Consider the following 15,193-nt stretch of genomic DNA (forward strand, 5'->3'; position numbering starts at 1 on the left):
GGTCAAGGGTGGGGTCATCAAGCCCAGCAATTAGAAAACCCTATCTGGAAACACCAGTTATAGTGGTTTCCTTTTGTTTGCCTTCCTATTTCCAAGATTTAAAGACACACAGATACACACCTGGCAGGAGAGGTTTTGGCAAAAGACCTGCTGCAAAACTATTAAAAAATTGTTCTCAATAAGCACACACAAGCTGCTTAAAACTGGCACAGGGCCTGAATGTTGCCCATTAGCTCTATGTTGTCCTCCTTGCCTTTCACTATTTATGTTGCAGTGTCTCTTTTCTGGGCACCATCTTTTTCGTTTCAAATAGTATATATCAAATTGACTTCCTTCATTTTCAAATGTTTCTTCAGGAATATTAATCATAAAATGGGTGCATCGGAATGGCGCAATTCTGGGGCTATTGCCCTGCTTTATTATATGCGTATGCTTCAACACACCTCTATGGAATTTTTTTGGTTTTCAGCGTGACGTAGTTTGTCAACTCATAGAAGCACATATTTATATCTACATTTTAGGATTCTCTCCTGACTCTTCTGAGTGCAGTTCAAGCCCACAGGATTTCACACAAACAGATAATTATTTCATAAATGATAATGGGGTATTCACTGAGAGTATTGAAGGACATGCTGTATGGAGACCTGTTGGAGGCATCTTACAAGTAACTAATGTTAGGGGTCGGTTTGTGTTCTGGTAGCTTAGGGCAGTCTTCCCCAACTTGGTGTCCTCCAGATGTGTTGGACTACAACTCTCATAATCCCTATCCGGAGCAACCATTGGCAGTGCTGACTGGGGATGATGGGACTTGTAGTCAGGGACATCTGGAGAGTGTCAGGCTGAAGAAGGCTGGCTTAGGGAATCATAACAGCCACTATAACATGTGGTAGAGTTTTCAGTGTTTCCCCATTGGAGCAGTGTCAGGATAGTGACATGCCCTAGCCAAACCTGCTCATCACTGTCAGTGCCCTGTGCCCAAATCCTTCTGCTTCAGAGTCCTGTTGGCATGTGGTAGTCAAATCATGTCACATATAAGCCTTTCCTTCAGTAGACAATATTGTTTGGTTTTTCTCATTACACCACAGATTTTGGTTTGAAGTAATTTCTGTTTATGAAAAAACTAAACAGAAGTATGCAAATATTTTTGACATTTCATTTGTAATCACAAACATTTGCACCCTGCCTGCTCTGTTCAGGGCTATTTTAGTGATGCCTGGAACTCGTTTGACTCCCTCGTCGTTCTTGGCAGCATAGTAGACATCGTTCTCAGTGAAGCTGATGTGAGTATACCCCAACTAAACTCCTTCAGTCCCACTTCTCTTTTTCTGTTTCCCGATTGATTTCTGTTATCTGGACAAGTCACAGAATTTGGATATGTTTCTAAACTCTGAATGCAGGCCGGTCATAGTTCAATTATGGTGATTTGGGGAAACAACTAGGTCCTTTTCGGTTCCCACTTTCTCAGACTTGAGGTGGAAAGATGCAGTACTGGTGCACTGCAGAAACTTAGATTGTGTTTCTGTGTTATAACACTGTCCTTTTTCTTCTCTTTCTTTTCTGTTTCTGTTTTCTCGTGCTACTGAATGCTTGTCCTAACAGCACTATTTCACTGATGCATGGAACACTTTTGATGCCTTAATTGTTGTTGGTAGCGTCGTTGATATTGCTATAACAGAAGTTAATGTAAGTAACCACTGTTCAACCCACTACAAAGTAATTGCTGTCCATCTAGCATCAGCATAGAAAAGAAGAGTAGAATAGAATTAATGAACCATAAATCCATCCCCCATTTCCCCCTCCCCCAAAATGAGTTGTTTTTATACTGTGTTAAAGCTGTGGTTCTATCATTTACATATTAATATCTGCAGGTGGGTGCACAAAAATCTAAAATAGACTTAATTCAAGTAAGGCTATCCTGTTACAAAGCTGTCTAAAGCAAATTCAGACATGATATACAGATGATTGTTTCATTCAGGCCTGTACAACTTGTGGCTCCCCAAGGGTAACACAGCTGACCAACTACGTACCATAGCTGGTGTGGGGCTCAGTAAATGTCTTGCTGATGTTGCCTGCCCAGAAGTAAAAATGGGTGGCTGATGGGCTGACGTTGGCATGATGGGTCACAGGTTGCATAGATCTGGTTTAGTTTAAGCTGCTGCCTCCATCACTTTTGGAGAGTTGGCTTTATTGGAGAAACCCAAGTAAATTAGACTCGGCAACAGAGATCAACTATTAAGTTTGGGCATGTAAAAAAAGTGAAAAACAAGCACAAAACCCAAATTTCACTAACACTATACAAATTCATATAACGTATTTTATAACCATAACAAAGAAAACAACTTTTGTGCAAATAAACATTAAATTCTTCATGTATGACAGACAATGAGATGTGTTTCAATCTCAGTCAGTCTTCCTCAATGGTCTAGTAAAGTCACAAAGTTCCCAGTTCCCATAAGCATATGAAAAATGGTATCCTGGCTCTGAGCCCAGTTTTCCAAATAGTGTAACAATGGTGTTACTTGCAAGATAAATAGAAATTACTTGTTAAGACGTGTTCAAAAACAGCCTTAAGGATGATTAAGGATTAGGAATAATAAGAAAATGTAAATTGAATCACAGATGGCTGATATGCTGAATTTGGCTTCGTGGGTCACTGGTTGCATAGGCCTGGTTTAGTTTCAGCAGCTGTCTGTGGAGGAGCTCCTGGAGAGTTGGCCATGTCTTTAGTGCAATGATGGTCTCAGGCTGCAATCCTGTGGTCCCCTGACAGGGTGTCCTAGGGGCCATAGTATGGTGTGGATATTCCTCCCTGTCTGTGAAGAGGAAAGATTGTGGGTAGAGGGGGAGATTTGCCTTCTCAAGCCCCCTGCTTTTGGGTGTGGAAACCTCCACTAACTTTGCCACTTGCCTTTGGTGCTTTGATGGTGGTAAGAACAAAAAGGGGACATTCCAGGGCAGAGGCAAGGAGGCCTTGGATTCCCCACCCCCACCCCAGGAACAGGGGACAAAGTATGCCAGCTTTGGAGGTGGGATACTTATTTTTTCCCTAGCCACCCCCACCCTTTGCTCTGCTGGCTTTGGATTTGGCAGCTCTTTCTCCATAAATTCCCCTCATCCTCTTTGGGCTGCGCTGTCAGTTTCCAATATCCATAAACAGCTTTTCTGGAGTTGTTGCTCAGCCCTTAGTGCTGCCATTTGCCTCCCTGTATCCAAATATCTTCTTGCTTCCTCTTCTCCCAGAAGAAATGATCTCCCAATTTCAATAAGGGGGACGCATTGTTCCCATTCCCTGAGATGTTAGAAAGTTCCAAGACAGATTTTATTCAAGCCTAACAGAATCCAGGCAGTTTCCAACTTAGATTTTATTTCATAAAATCTGCTTATATCCACCACTTCCTTCCATCTTCCCTGAATGTAGTGTTCTGGAGATTTGTCAAAATCTTACGCACTAGCAAATTTCACATCAGATTAACATCACAGCATGCTCATAACACTAGATGGGTGTACCAATTTCCAAAAGTATGCAGTTTAATGGATCCAAAGATGATTGCTGTTCATTTTCTTTGCCCTTGCTGGTGTTATTGCCACCAGAAATAGAAGTGGATATGGGTCAGCAGAGATGCAAGGAAATGAGGACTCAAACGTGCCTCTCGAAGGTGAATCACACATGATGTTTTACAGTCAAACAGTAGATCTCAGAATTGATTCTTGTGTCTTGACATCAAGTGTGATACACCCAATTTGATTCCCTATAAGTCCTGCCCTCTGGGCTTCACGATTTACATGGAAGCAAGTAACATGATCATTAACATGCTGTATTTTCATGGGTATTACTACTTGTGAGGAAAGTTGGAAAGGTTCTTAAGTCTGTTCACCCTTAGATATACATTTACATTGATAGCATCAATTTATGTTCCCAGTAAGACTACTCCCCAGGGACTCAAGGGTGTTTGGATGACAAGCAAGCCAGGAAGATGCTTGTTTTCTCCTCCTGTTTGTTTCCCTCTTTATTTGCACACCCTACATGTAGAAGAAGGGTTACTCTAAGTACAAAGCTCCAACCTCCAGCTGCAGAAAAATTAGACATTTATGATTTTTGCATGCTCATAGTTTTTGCATTCAAGAGGCATGTAGACATTTTGTTACCCAACAATGCTTTTGTCAAAAGTCACAATAACGAATTCTGGATAGCAGATACTTAATGGAGTTTTTAAGCACTTTGTGGTCAACACTGTGTAGAAAACATTTTGTTTGACAGCATCGCCTGTAATCACTGCTTATGGTTAAACATAACTGATTGCTTAACATTTCTGGTAATTTCTTGGCTTGCAGTGAATAGATTTTTCACTTTGTGGACTAATATCTTCTATAATAGCCTGTTTTCAACATGAATGTCTTTTTAGTTCAAAGATAATGATGATTGGTTATTTATACTTCTAGAAGAGTTCTGTTCTTGGGGATGCTAAGGGAAGTTCTTTCAAATTAAACTGCAATATTTTAACCCTTTCTCTCCCCCATTACATTTTTTTTCATTTCTTTCCTTAAATGCTCAATTTTAAAGCTATGTTTAATCCAACTTTAAAATGAAAATGCGTGAGAATGCCAGGATATTAAGGCTTTGTCTATACTGGGATTTCAGCCTTGTGACCCTAGTATAGACACTGTTTTAAGCAAGCAGTTCAACTCCTGGAGTACTGTGTCCAGTTTTGGGCACCACATTTTAAGAAGGATGCAGACAAACTGGAGAGGGTTCAGAGGACGGCAGCAAATATGATCAGGGGACTGGAAACAAGGCCCTATGAGGAGAGACTGAAAGAACTGGGCATGTTTAGCCTTGAGAAGAGAAGACTGAGGGGAGATATGATAGCGCTCCTCAAGTACTTGAAAGGTTGTCACAGAGAGAAAGGCTAGGATCTCTTCACCATCATCCCAGAGTGCAGGACACAGAATCATGGGCTCAAGTTACAGGAAGTCAAATTCCGGCTAAATATCAGGAAAAACTTCCTGACAGTTAGAGCAATACAACAATTGAACCCATTACCTAGGGAGGTGGTGGGCTCTCCCACACTGGAGGCATTCAAGACGAGGCTGGACAGCCATCTGTCAGGGATGCTCTGACTTGGATTCCTGCATTGAGCAGGGGGTTGGACTCGATGCCTTGTAGGCCCCTTCCAACCCTACTATTCTATGATTCTATGATCCTCTTTGCTGTATTCTTAATCATCTGAAACACTCAGTAGTGAAGGCCTAAAACTCTTGCAGAGCACTCAATCAATATGGGAATGGATTCATACAGGTGAACTAACTGGAGTAATGAACAGGCCTGGGCCATCTAGTGAATTCTGGCTTCTCCTTATATCTTACACTGTATTTGAGACAAGGAGCTTGGTCAGGCATTAGTTTCTGAACCCAGTATGAGATGGAGTGGCTTGTACACACTCATGCACCATCTTATAATAAATATAAAATATTTATTTGTTACGTTTTTTTTGAAGCCCGCATTATTTTAAGTAACTCAGAGTGATGTAAATGGTCTGCCTTTTTCCATTTTTCCCTCAGTCTGAGAGATGGTGACTGGGTCAAGGTTGGCTAGTGAGCTTTATAGCTGAGCAGGGATTCGAAGCCAGGTTTCCCTGGTCTAATACGCTATTCGGTACACCACACTGACTCCCTGAAGCCAGTGTGACTTGGCTAAATACCATCTGTACCTGATCTCCCTGAACTTGTTGTGCATTCCTCCATTTAAAGAAAAGGCCAAATAGTGGATTCAAGGAGATCCAGGATCATTGTGCAGTTGAGTTGGTCTGAAATTACTTTCTACTGTAGGGTGAGTGGCTAGAGAGAGTGAGCTGAGATGATGAGGCATGGGTATACATGATCTCAAGACACTCATGCCTAGTTCATAAGGCACCATTTGATCAAACCCTTTGACTTCCCTTTGAGTGGCTAGAGTACCCGCTGCCATCTTGAAATTTTTTGGCAACTGCACATTTCTGATGTGAAAGCAATGCCTCTGTGGTGGTTTATTCTTGGAAATGGGTGTATTTCCAGGAGCATAACAAAGATGATGGTATCCATTTGAAAGATGGCAACATCTGGTATATCAAGAAATCTTGATATGGTAGAACTACATGAAGACCCATGGTTACTCTAAACATTAATGTTATTAGTTAATTTGAAAACCATGTTGACACATTTATACAGTTGAGTGACCTGGACTTCTTATAGACAGATTTGATTAGATTATGATAGTAATATAATAAACATGCATGTCACTTTTATAATCTTTGTAATGCTCTACGATTAGATAAATAAATCCTGTATATCAACTTAAGGAGGTGGTCTGAATAAGGCAATTGCAGCTGTGCTTCTGGCACGCTTTGTCCTACAAGACAGAAGATGCCTTCAACTGAAAATCTGTGTCTGGAATCCAAAGAGCTCTGTGCATACACACCCAAACATATCTGTGCGTGCACTGGGGCTCTCTGGGTTTCCATTTCAATTGTAGTTTGTTGTGGCTTCTCTGAAAGACCACTGACTTCCCAGCAAAACTTGGGTGAGGGTGAGAAGGAGCTGCTGTGGAAAGCACTCCAAAGCTCAGACAATGTGTGGAAACTCGTATGTGTGTGCCAAACCGCCACTTCAGGATTATATATTCATTGTTACAGAGGACTAAGGGAAGTACAAGGGAAGTTGCTGAGAGAAAGCAACTTCCCCTGGGCCACACAGTGACCTTCACTGCTGTCCAGAAATTGGACTCTGGGTTCCTCACATCTAAACCCAGTACTTTAGCCACTATTCCACACTGGATGAAAGCCTAGAGCATTTGAGAGGTTTTATAATACAAATCTTGTATTGTGTTAGAGCAGCATATATATTATATTTCGCAACTGCTTATTTTATTTAATTGATCATGCAATATTGATGAATTTCATGCATTTCTGTTGTGTTAACAGGCTTTCATGTTCATTTTATTTGTAGAAATTTTTAAAGGCAAGTGAATATATACGGTATAAAAATTTACAGATCAAAAGGTCTGTTAAAGGCCATAACATATCTTTGTATTTTTGCTCACATTTTATCTAAAGGAAATGTCACATTACACACAAAATACCTGGCTCTAGTCATCTAAATAGTTCCATCTGAATTATGTATTACAAACATGTGAGTTATTTGTAAACATTATATTCTGAAGATCAGATATATAGTATCTGATTATTATATATAATAATCAATTTGGGGGCATATTTCATACCACTTTCCAATTTCTTTTAGTTGGCCTAAGGGCTTTTGTGGTATTACATCTATTGTTAGTAACTACAAGAACTTCACCTTATTTTGAATAATTTAGTTAAAGATTTCTGAAATGCCAGCATGGGACATGCACACATTTCAGCCTTATAAGAACTGATGGTAATGTTTAGCATAGCTGAGAAACAGTTTGGATGGCTATTGCAGGGTGCTTCAAGAGCATGTTCACTTTGTTTTACACTGCTTGATTTTTTTTAAAAACGCATTAAAGCCATGGTGGTGTGGAAGAGAAAGCAAGTTGATTTTTTAAAAGCAATTTATTTTGCCTGTTTGATGGACTGCTAACATTTCAGAGAGGAGGGTTTGCATGCTGTCAGACTTGGTTCTTGTCAGCTTAGGTCAGATGAAGGCCATCCATAGCCAGCAAGAATAGACTCTCCTGATTGTTCAGACCAGCAAACATGACCTCACAGTCTTTATAGGGCTCAGCAAATATCAACCAACTTGTTCTAGCCTATAAGCATAAAGAGGCATTCTTGCCATTGTGGCTCATTTCCCTTCTGTTTCTTCATTGGTCAGGTGAAGGTGCTCAAGCTGCATTGCTGCTTGCTGCTCCTCAAGTCTTGTCACCTGCCTGCTAACTTATATATCATATCAAGTGGACTTAAGAATTATTTGCTTAGCAGGACATCTGCAGTCAAACAGGGCTTCCAGTAACCTGATGTAATTCCCCTAAGATGATCATCTTATTCTCACCTGCAAATTTCCAAAACTTTGTGGACAGGCCTTAAAAACTACTTTTCCTTTTCTGAGAGCATGCTCTGGGTGTGTATATGTGTGATACTCCCTACCTCTGGTTGGTGTAGTTTTGGAGAGGGTCAAAAGTGCATCCAGTACACCTCCAACCCCTACAAACTTGCACATTCCAGTGAACAAATGACTTATTTCGCATTTCTGTATGACTTCTCTGATGCAAAAAGTGGTGAACAAGAACTGGTCTTTTACTTGTCCCCAATTGTCTACAGTGCTTTGTGGGCAGTAACCAGATCTAATAGGCCTAAGTAAGGATGTCAGAGAAATCCGCAATGGAATCAAATGAGTTTGGATTTCTGTGAATCTGACCCACAAATACTGCAGCGGACCTGAGTCACATGGATTCTGTAGACTTGCAGGCTAGTTTTTTTTTACTTTCCAAAATTTTACAAAAATTTAGTCAGAAAAATATGTTTCAAAAAAACCAGCCAAAAATGCACATTTCCCCCATAGGTTAAAGCATGACAATGCACATGCACATGGGAATTTGCGCAAATACGAATTGTGCAAATGTGAATTTGTGCAAATTCAGGAAATTGGGGAAAAACTGATTTGTCCATTTCCTGAAGTTCCAGTATTGCGCTAAAACACCAAACCAATAATGTTAGCAATAGGATTTAAAAAGTTCAATAGTAGCAGTACTAGGTCTGATGAAATACAACTTTTCTTATTTAAGACCCTTAAGGCACAAGTGCAGCTTGATTGTAAGGCTGGCCATTAGTGCATGGCAATGCTGAGGTATAGGATTAATTAGTGCACACAACTCAGGGATACTAACCCAGAACAACATAGCTGCTGTATCAGGATTTTGCTTAGTTCATGGATCTTATTCACAGTCATGTTGATATATTTTCATAGATGTAACTGTTCAGAATTAGTTTTTTTTACTGTTTTATTATTTCATTGCCATTTTATATTGTTCTTTGTCTTTCTTGTTTTTAACACTGTTGTAGTGCTGTATGTTTTGTGGAAGGGTGGTATACAAATTATCAGAAATAAATACATACGCACCAGTGTAGAACTTCAGTCACTTCTTATTTGTTTAATTAGAAAACACTTCTGTGAACAATGTTACCTTTTCTTGGCATGAGATGTTAGGGATGACCTACCATTGTGTGAAATTAGGTTAAACAGGGACATGAGTATGATTAAATATGGCTAAGCGGCTTACACTTCCAAAATTAGTATGCACAATCCAGATGATATTTTCCTCATCAAGCAGTTCCATCGTGGAGGAATTGCTTTTTTCAGTTCTGAGATCACTAAACCCAGTTGCTATGGTCATGTGAGTCTTCCCTTAGAAAGCAAATCCTTTCAATTTTGCCACAGTTTTGATTGTGGTTGTGCCTCAAGTTAGGCCACCTGATTGATGTAATCATTCCCTCTAATTGCAAACTCAGATGGTCATGTATTTATCAGTTTAGAAGCAAACCTGGGTCGCACTAAAATGGTAGTGGTTTCCACATACACAGCTGATTCCCTAGGCACACAGAAGTATATTGGTTTGTAAATTAAAAGAAAAAAACATTTTAACAACCCCCAAATTATCTGACAGGGACCTGTGTACTTCTAGGTCTTACAAAATGTTGATATCAGTTGAGCCTATAGTAGCTGAGTCTATGGAGACAAGAAATATTGTAGTAATTCATTCCCGTTGTATGGTGATAGAACTTCCAGGTCCTGGATTTCCTGGATTTCTCCATTGTGTTCTATGGGCTGTTCTCACTTCCACCCTAAGGGGTGGGTGGGTTAAAGGAACCAGAACTCAGACAGTCTGTGTGTTTGTCAGTAAGTATATCTTTGGCACAGAATCTCAGATTGGCAGTTGAAAAAAGGGGGGGGGGAATGGAGGGCAGAAATTGACCTTTTCAAGCTCCTCATACCTTATAACAAGTCTACTGGAGGAAGGGATTAAGGTTAGGGGGGTGCATGCCATGTGACTGAAAAAAAAAACACACCTCATGTCTCTGCAATATAAAGCGAAGTTTCAGGAGAAGAAGACATGTTCACCCATTCCCACCCTCCAGATCCATCACCCCTGCTATGCAGCTACAAAATGTTAAGATTTGGTGTTTTTCTCTCCTGAAACAACCCCCCCCCCCCCACACACACATGTACAAGAATCCTTGACAACACTACAAGTTCCGTCTTCCAGGCTGGATGGAACCTCAGCAGGAGCGCTCCTCTTAAGGGTTGGCGATAGACTGTAACAATTTTTTGTAGAGCCAGCTTGTTCTTCTAATAAAACCCAGTCATCACCTTCTGATTTCACCTAAAGATATTCAAAATGACATGGCCCCTTTATGTAATGCAACACTCTTCTCTGCCTCCATATACCTGTATCATTTGAAATCTTTTTAAAAGTTCATCCTTGTTTTGAAATTAATTTAACATTTGTAGAGGTTGCACACTCTCCACTCTACCACTGCAGCAGGAGACTTGAAAACACTGTAACATAAGGCAACCTCTTTCTTGGCATAAGAATATAAGAAGAGCCCTGCTGGATCAGACCAAAGGCCTATCTAGTCCAGCACCCGGTTTCTCACAGTAGCTAACCAGATGCCCCTTGGAAGCCCAAAAGCAGGACATGAGAGCAATAGCATCCTCCTTCTTGTGTACCACAGCAACTGGTATTCAGAGGCATGCTGCATCTGATCCTGGAGGGAGCATGTAGCCATCATGACTAGTAGCCATGTGTAGTCTAATTCTCCATGAATTTCTCTAATTCCTTTTAAAGCTGTCCAGGTTGGTGGCCATCACTACTTCTTGTGGTAGCAAATTCCATAACTTCACTATGCGAGGTGTGAAGAAGTACTTCCTTTTGTCTCCCACCATTCAGCTTTACTGGATGACAGCAGGTATTAGTAGTATGAGAGAGATAAAAACTTTTTTCATCTACTTTCTCAACACCATTCTTCCACCCATTAATTTATTACATTTCTATACCAACCGATAGCTGAAGCTCTCTGAGGAGTTTACAAAGATTAAAAACTATTAAATCTACGTTATACAAAGTGTTAAAACCATTTACATACTAACATATAAACAGACAGCACGCATATATCTGAACCAATTTTAAACAATCAACAATAAGAAAAACCCAGGATCTGATTAAAACCTCACCATATGCTGCGGTTTCATGTAGATGTGGTTTCACAGCATCTGGGGGACAAAATCGACCTCTGTGAAACCCCATACTGGAGAGTCCATGATATCAACCGTTATGAGGAAAGGAAATACATTATTTACATAAGATCATTTGCGTGCATTGGTAAATGAAACACTTTTTGTAAAGAAATCATTGTGCTGGTTCGCACATCACAATAAACGTGAACTCACCCATCAAGGCCTTCATGGTGTACACACAGGATAAAGAATTCTATAAGGGGTTTTATATTTTCTCATTGGTTGAGCTGTAGCTGGTCTACTTGAAAGTGAAGGGCTTGCACCTTTTTGAGCTTCGATTCTGGCAAATATTGCCCCCACATCTCTCCCCTTCTAGGAGCTGTTTGTCTCGATTTTCACTCTCCTCCTTGTTGGCAAATTCATAGACAAAGCCTCTTCATTCTTAGGTAGTGACTGTAACACTCAACATTTTAACCACTTTGGTGTACTGTTGTTTTTCTGCACCACTTTGCTGAGCACCCCAACAGCAGACAGTTTTGTGGTGGCACCCATGACACTTCATCAAAATTCCAAATGTGCCCATGAACCCACAAAGGTTGCCTAATCCTCTGCTCTACAGTCCAGGATTGTCAGCTGAACACCCACTTTGTGGACCTCAACTGGGTACTCTGTACCTGGGGCCTTGGCCAGTTTTGACCCCTTATAGCTCCTGATCAAATTAGGTTTATCATCGTATCTGAATGCAGCCTGTGTCTTCAAAACTGCCAGCTGCTGTTTCTCATATGCAATCTGTCAAGTAGTCATCTCATACCCTGCCCCTACAAGTGAATTGTCCATACAGGGGACCTATCTACAGCAATTGACCGGGTTTGCACAATCACCATAGCCCACTGTGTCTTGTTTAAGCCATAGTGGACTGTGGTGCATGCTGGATGTTTTTTTAATCTTCAAGACGTGGCTTGTCGTGTAGTCCGAACCCAGGCAGTGGGGTTGTGCGAAGGTTAAACAGCCCTCTCATAACCCTAGAATAGACCATGGGTTATGCAAGGGCTGTTTAATCCTCGCACAACCCCTGCCACTTGGGATCAAGCTGTGGCTTGAATATTCATAATGTGTCAGGGTAGTTTCTGAGCGCAGGGAGTCGGATAGCAGTTCAGATTCCGAAGGAGAACCTCCAGGCATTGGGGAGGTGTTTTCCCAGGCTAGGCCAGACATGACTGGGCTGGCTTCTCAGGTTACAAATGCCCAGCTGGCTGAGGATGAGGGTTCCTCTTCACACACCCCTGTGAGAGACAGGGAAAAGAAAGGGGGGGGTTGGAGAGTCTGATTTAATAGACGCCAGGCGCAGATGCAGAGCAAAGAGAGAGAAGGCAGTGGCGGAACTTGGACAGTCTACCCAATTGGCCTGGCATGAGAAGCTGCGCTCAGAAGCCTGACGAGAGAGAGGTTCCTCCCTCCCATTAAGTTAGGCTAGTGATACCGCCTTTCCCTTCAAATGGTGGGCAACTCTTTTAACTTCCTTTTGAATTCCCCTGAAGACATTCCTTTGTAGACTGAGAGTCACTGAGAATTTGCATCTGTACGACACTGTGAAGTAATTGGATTAAAGCTGTAGACTGAAGTCTCTCATCTGTGTTTGTCTTTGGTGCTGAAATAAAGGGGCTAAAGGAATCCTGACATAAAGGCCACCTGCACACGCTGGCTTGCATTGCAACCCACCATGGCTGAAATAAGCTAGAGTGGCTTATTTGAGTGTGTGAACTGGCCCTGTAAATAACTGTAGCATTCTTTCATCAAATCCTGGCCTGTAATCAGGCATCACTTTAAACAAAACCATAGTTGTAGACATTCACAGTAATCAGACATCAAATGTACAACAGTTGGTTTAGATTACTGGCCTTCCACCTTTCCAGACAACCTACCTTTAACCCCACATTGCAGTATGGGACTCAATTCTAATTTGTGCATATGCTATATTTTATTTCTCCCTTAGACGTACGTATATTTGTCTTCTTCTGTTTGTCCTTCTCCTTTCCGCTCTTTTCTCCTTCTCTACTTCCAAAAGATGGTTTTAGTGTTGCTGCTGCTACCAACCTTACATCAGGTTGTGACTCAGTTATGGGTCACAACCCACCAGTTCCAGACTAATGGTGTAGACAGAAGCCTAACATGATTCTCTGCTTTAGTACATTCACATCAGTCAGCTATAACAAATATTCTCTAACTTATTATAGCAGGCATGCAATTTATTTGGCACTGTTCAGCCAGAAGTGTAAACTGCAATGTTTAAAGGCATATGTTAAGCAGAACCTTTTGTGTGTGCCTCACCGCCCCCCATCAGCATCAAATGATAAAACTTTAATGTAGACTCTCCTTGTTCCCTCTTTATTGTCAAGTTGAATTATTTTTCAAGGTCTTTGATTTGATTTTAATATATAATGTTCTTAATTTTTTAAAGCCAAAGCCAACTGAAACTGTCACAACTGATGAGTCTGGGGTAAGATTAGTAAACTGACCCCAGTGATTGTACCTCTACTTGAGTTTATTCTTTTTACCATGTCTCTTTTCTCCTCTGGTTTTTCTGTATTTTTCATAATTGTCCTACTAGAAAGGTGTATGCAGTGATTTGGCTTTGTTGTCAATGTGCCTATCAAACTCTACTACAGACAAACCCAACATGACCCTATTAACAAACTGGAAAATTTGGAAATGCATGTGATGTGTGAAGCATTTCTACAGGTCCTGTGTGCTAGCATGTAATTTTTCCTGTCATATCATGCTTATAAAGTTGAAAAGGAGACAGAGATACATTTTCAGATCTTACCTCTTTCACCTTTGCATTTGTTGTTGTTTTTCTTTTCCTGAAATGTTGCTTGTTCTCCGTTGTACTTGGCCTGATTTCTCCATAATGCCCTTTTAGAACAATGAAGACAGTGCGAGAATCTCCATCACCTTTTTCCGTCTTTTCCGAGTGATGCGATTGGTGAAGCTCCTTAGCAGGGGTGAAGGGATAAGAACTTTGTTGTGGACATTTATTAAGTCATTTCAGGTAAGCATAATAGGTAAAATCCTACATTCTCTTCAGGATCAAAATGTAATCCAGTATGAATAACTGTGGCCCAGAGCCAGCTATGGTCATGGGCAGCTAGTCATGTGTAAAACAACAGGGAGCAGTATCCAACTGCGTCATTCTGCTAGCACAAAGGATGTTGCGCTAGCGGAAGCTAGGTTCTGAACTATGTGCAAGAGGAGAATCCAGCTAAAGTTCTGCTTGTGCAACCACTTTCAAGAGTGGGCCATGTGCTCCGCTAGCATTATGTGCAAGTGTCTGCTCAGCTGAAAGATTTGGTGGAGCTCCACTAGCGCTATTTGAGCTTGTGGGATAACATGGTTGGGTACTGTCCCAGGAGGCCTCAGATACATATCTCCATTTGCATCAAAAGACTCAGCCATTGGATGGGGATATATCTCGTCACAGTGGCAACACATGCAGAAGGCTGCCTATGTGCATAGATCTGGATATAGCAATGGTCTACGCAGCACTTAAATTGTGCACGTTTCTTTGCAGTCCTTATTCATTTTCACAGCTACCAGGTGAAGTAGGTAGTCATTGTTCCCCTTATTACTGATGGGGGAGCTGAACCAGAGAGATCGTGGCTTGGCTTAGGAAGTGTCATTCCCAGGGCTAATGATCCTGGCTCCCATTCCAGCAGTGTTAATTCCTCATTCAAATTGTCTACCTTAAATTATTATTGAACAGGTTGGATATGGGAACTTTAGAACTAACAATTTTTAAAAGACAGTTGAAACATTTCAGCCTCTACCATAATAGTTTCAGAAGCATGTATTAGCCATAAAGTTCCAGTGAGTTCCAAGGGACTTATTCCCAAGTAGGTATTCAAAGGATTGGAGTCTTGGGGTAATGTATCATCTTCAATGCTAGCTATTTCACTTACGTTTTTATATAAAATTATGGCTCTGAGGCTGACTACTCATTACACTT

At 41.0% G+C, this 15,193-nt stretch overlaps 1 protein-coding gene across 2 annotated transcripts in view; it reads left to right on the top strand.

The window, feature by feature from the left end:
- The window catches only part of CACNA1D (calcium voltage-gated channel subunit alpha1 D), a 302,650-nt gene that overhangs the window by 222,104 nt on the left and 65,353 nt on the right, over positions 1 to 15,193 (top strand). The window contains exons 30-33 of one of the 2 annotated variants that reach the window (XM_084832474.1): positions 1,197 to 1,280; positions 1,600 to 1,683; positions 13,649 to 13,687; positions 14,111 to 14,239. In XM_084832474.1, coding sequence (XP_084688600.1) covers positions 1,197 to 1,280; positions 1,600 to 1,683; positions 13,649 to 13,687; positions 14,111 to 14,239 — 336 coding nt within the window. The remainder of the gene's footprint in view (positions 1 to 1,196; positions 1,281 to 1,599; positions 1,684 to 13,648; positions 13,688 to 14,110; positions 14,240 to 15,193) is intronic. The other variant, XM_084832473.1, reaches the window with a different exon arrangement.

Source organism: Heloderma suspectum, chromosome 2, assembly GCF_057233095.1.
Source record: "Heloderma suspectum isolate Gila_16-S chromosome 2, 16-S_ref, whole genome shotgun sequence".
NCBI classification, from domain to species: Eukaryota; Metazoa; Chordata; class Lepidosauria; order Squamata; family Helodermatidae; genus Heloderma; species Heloderma suspectum.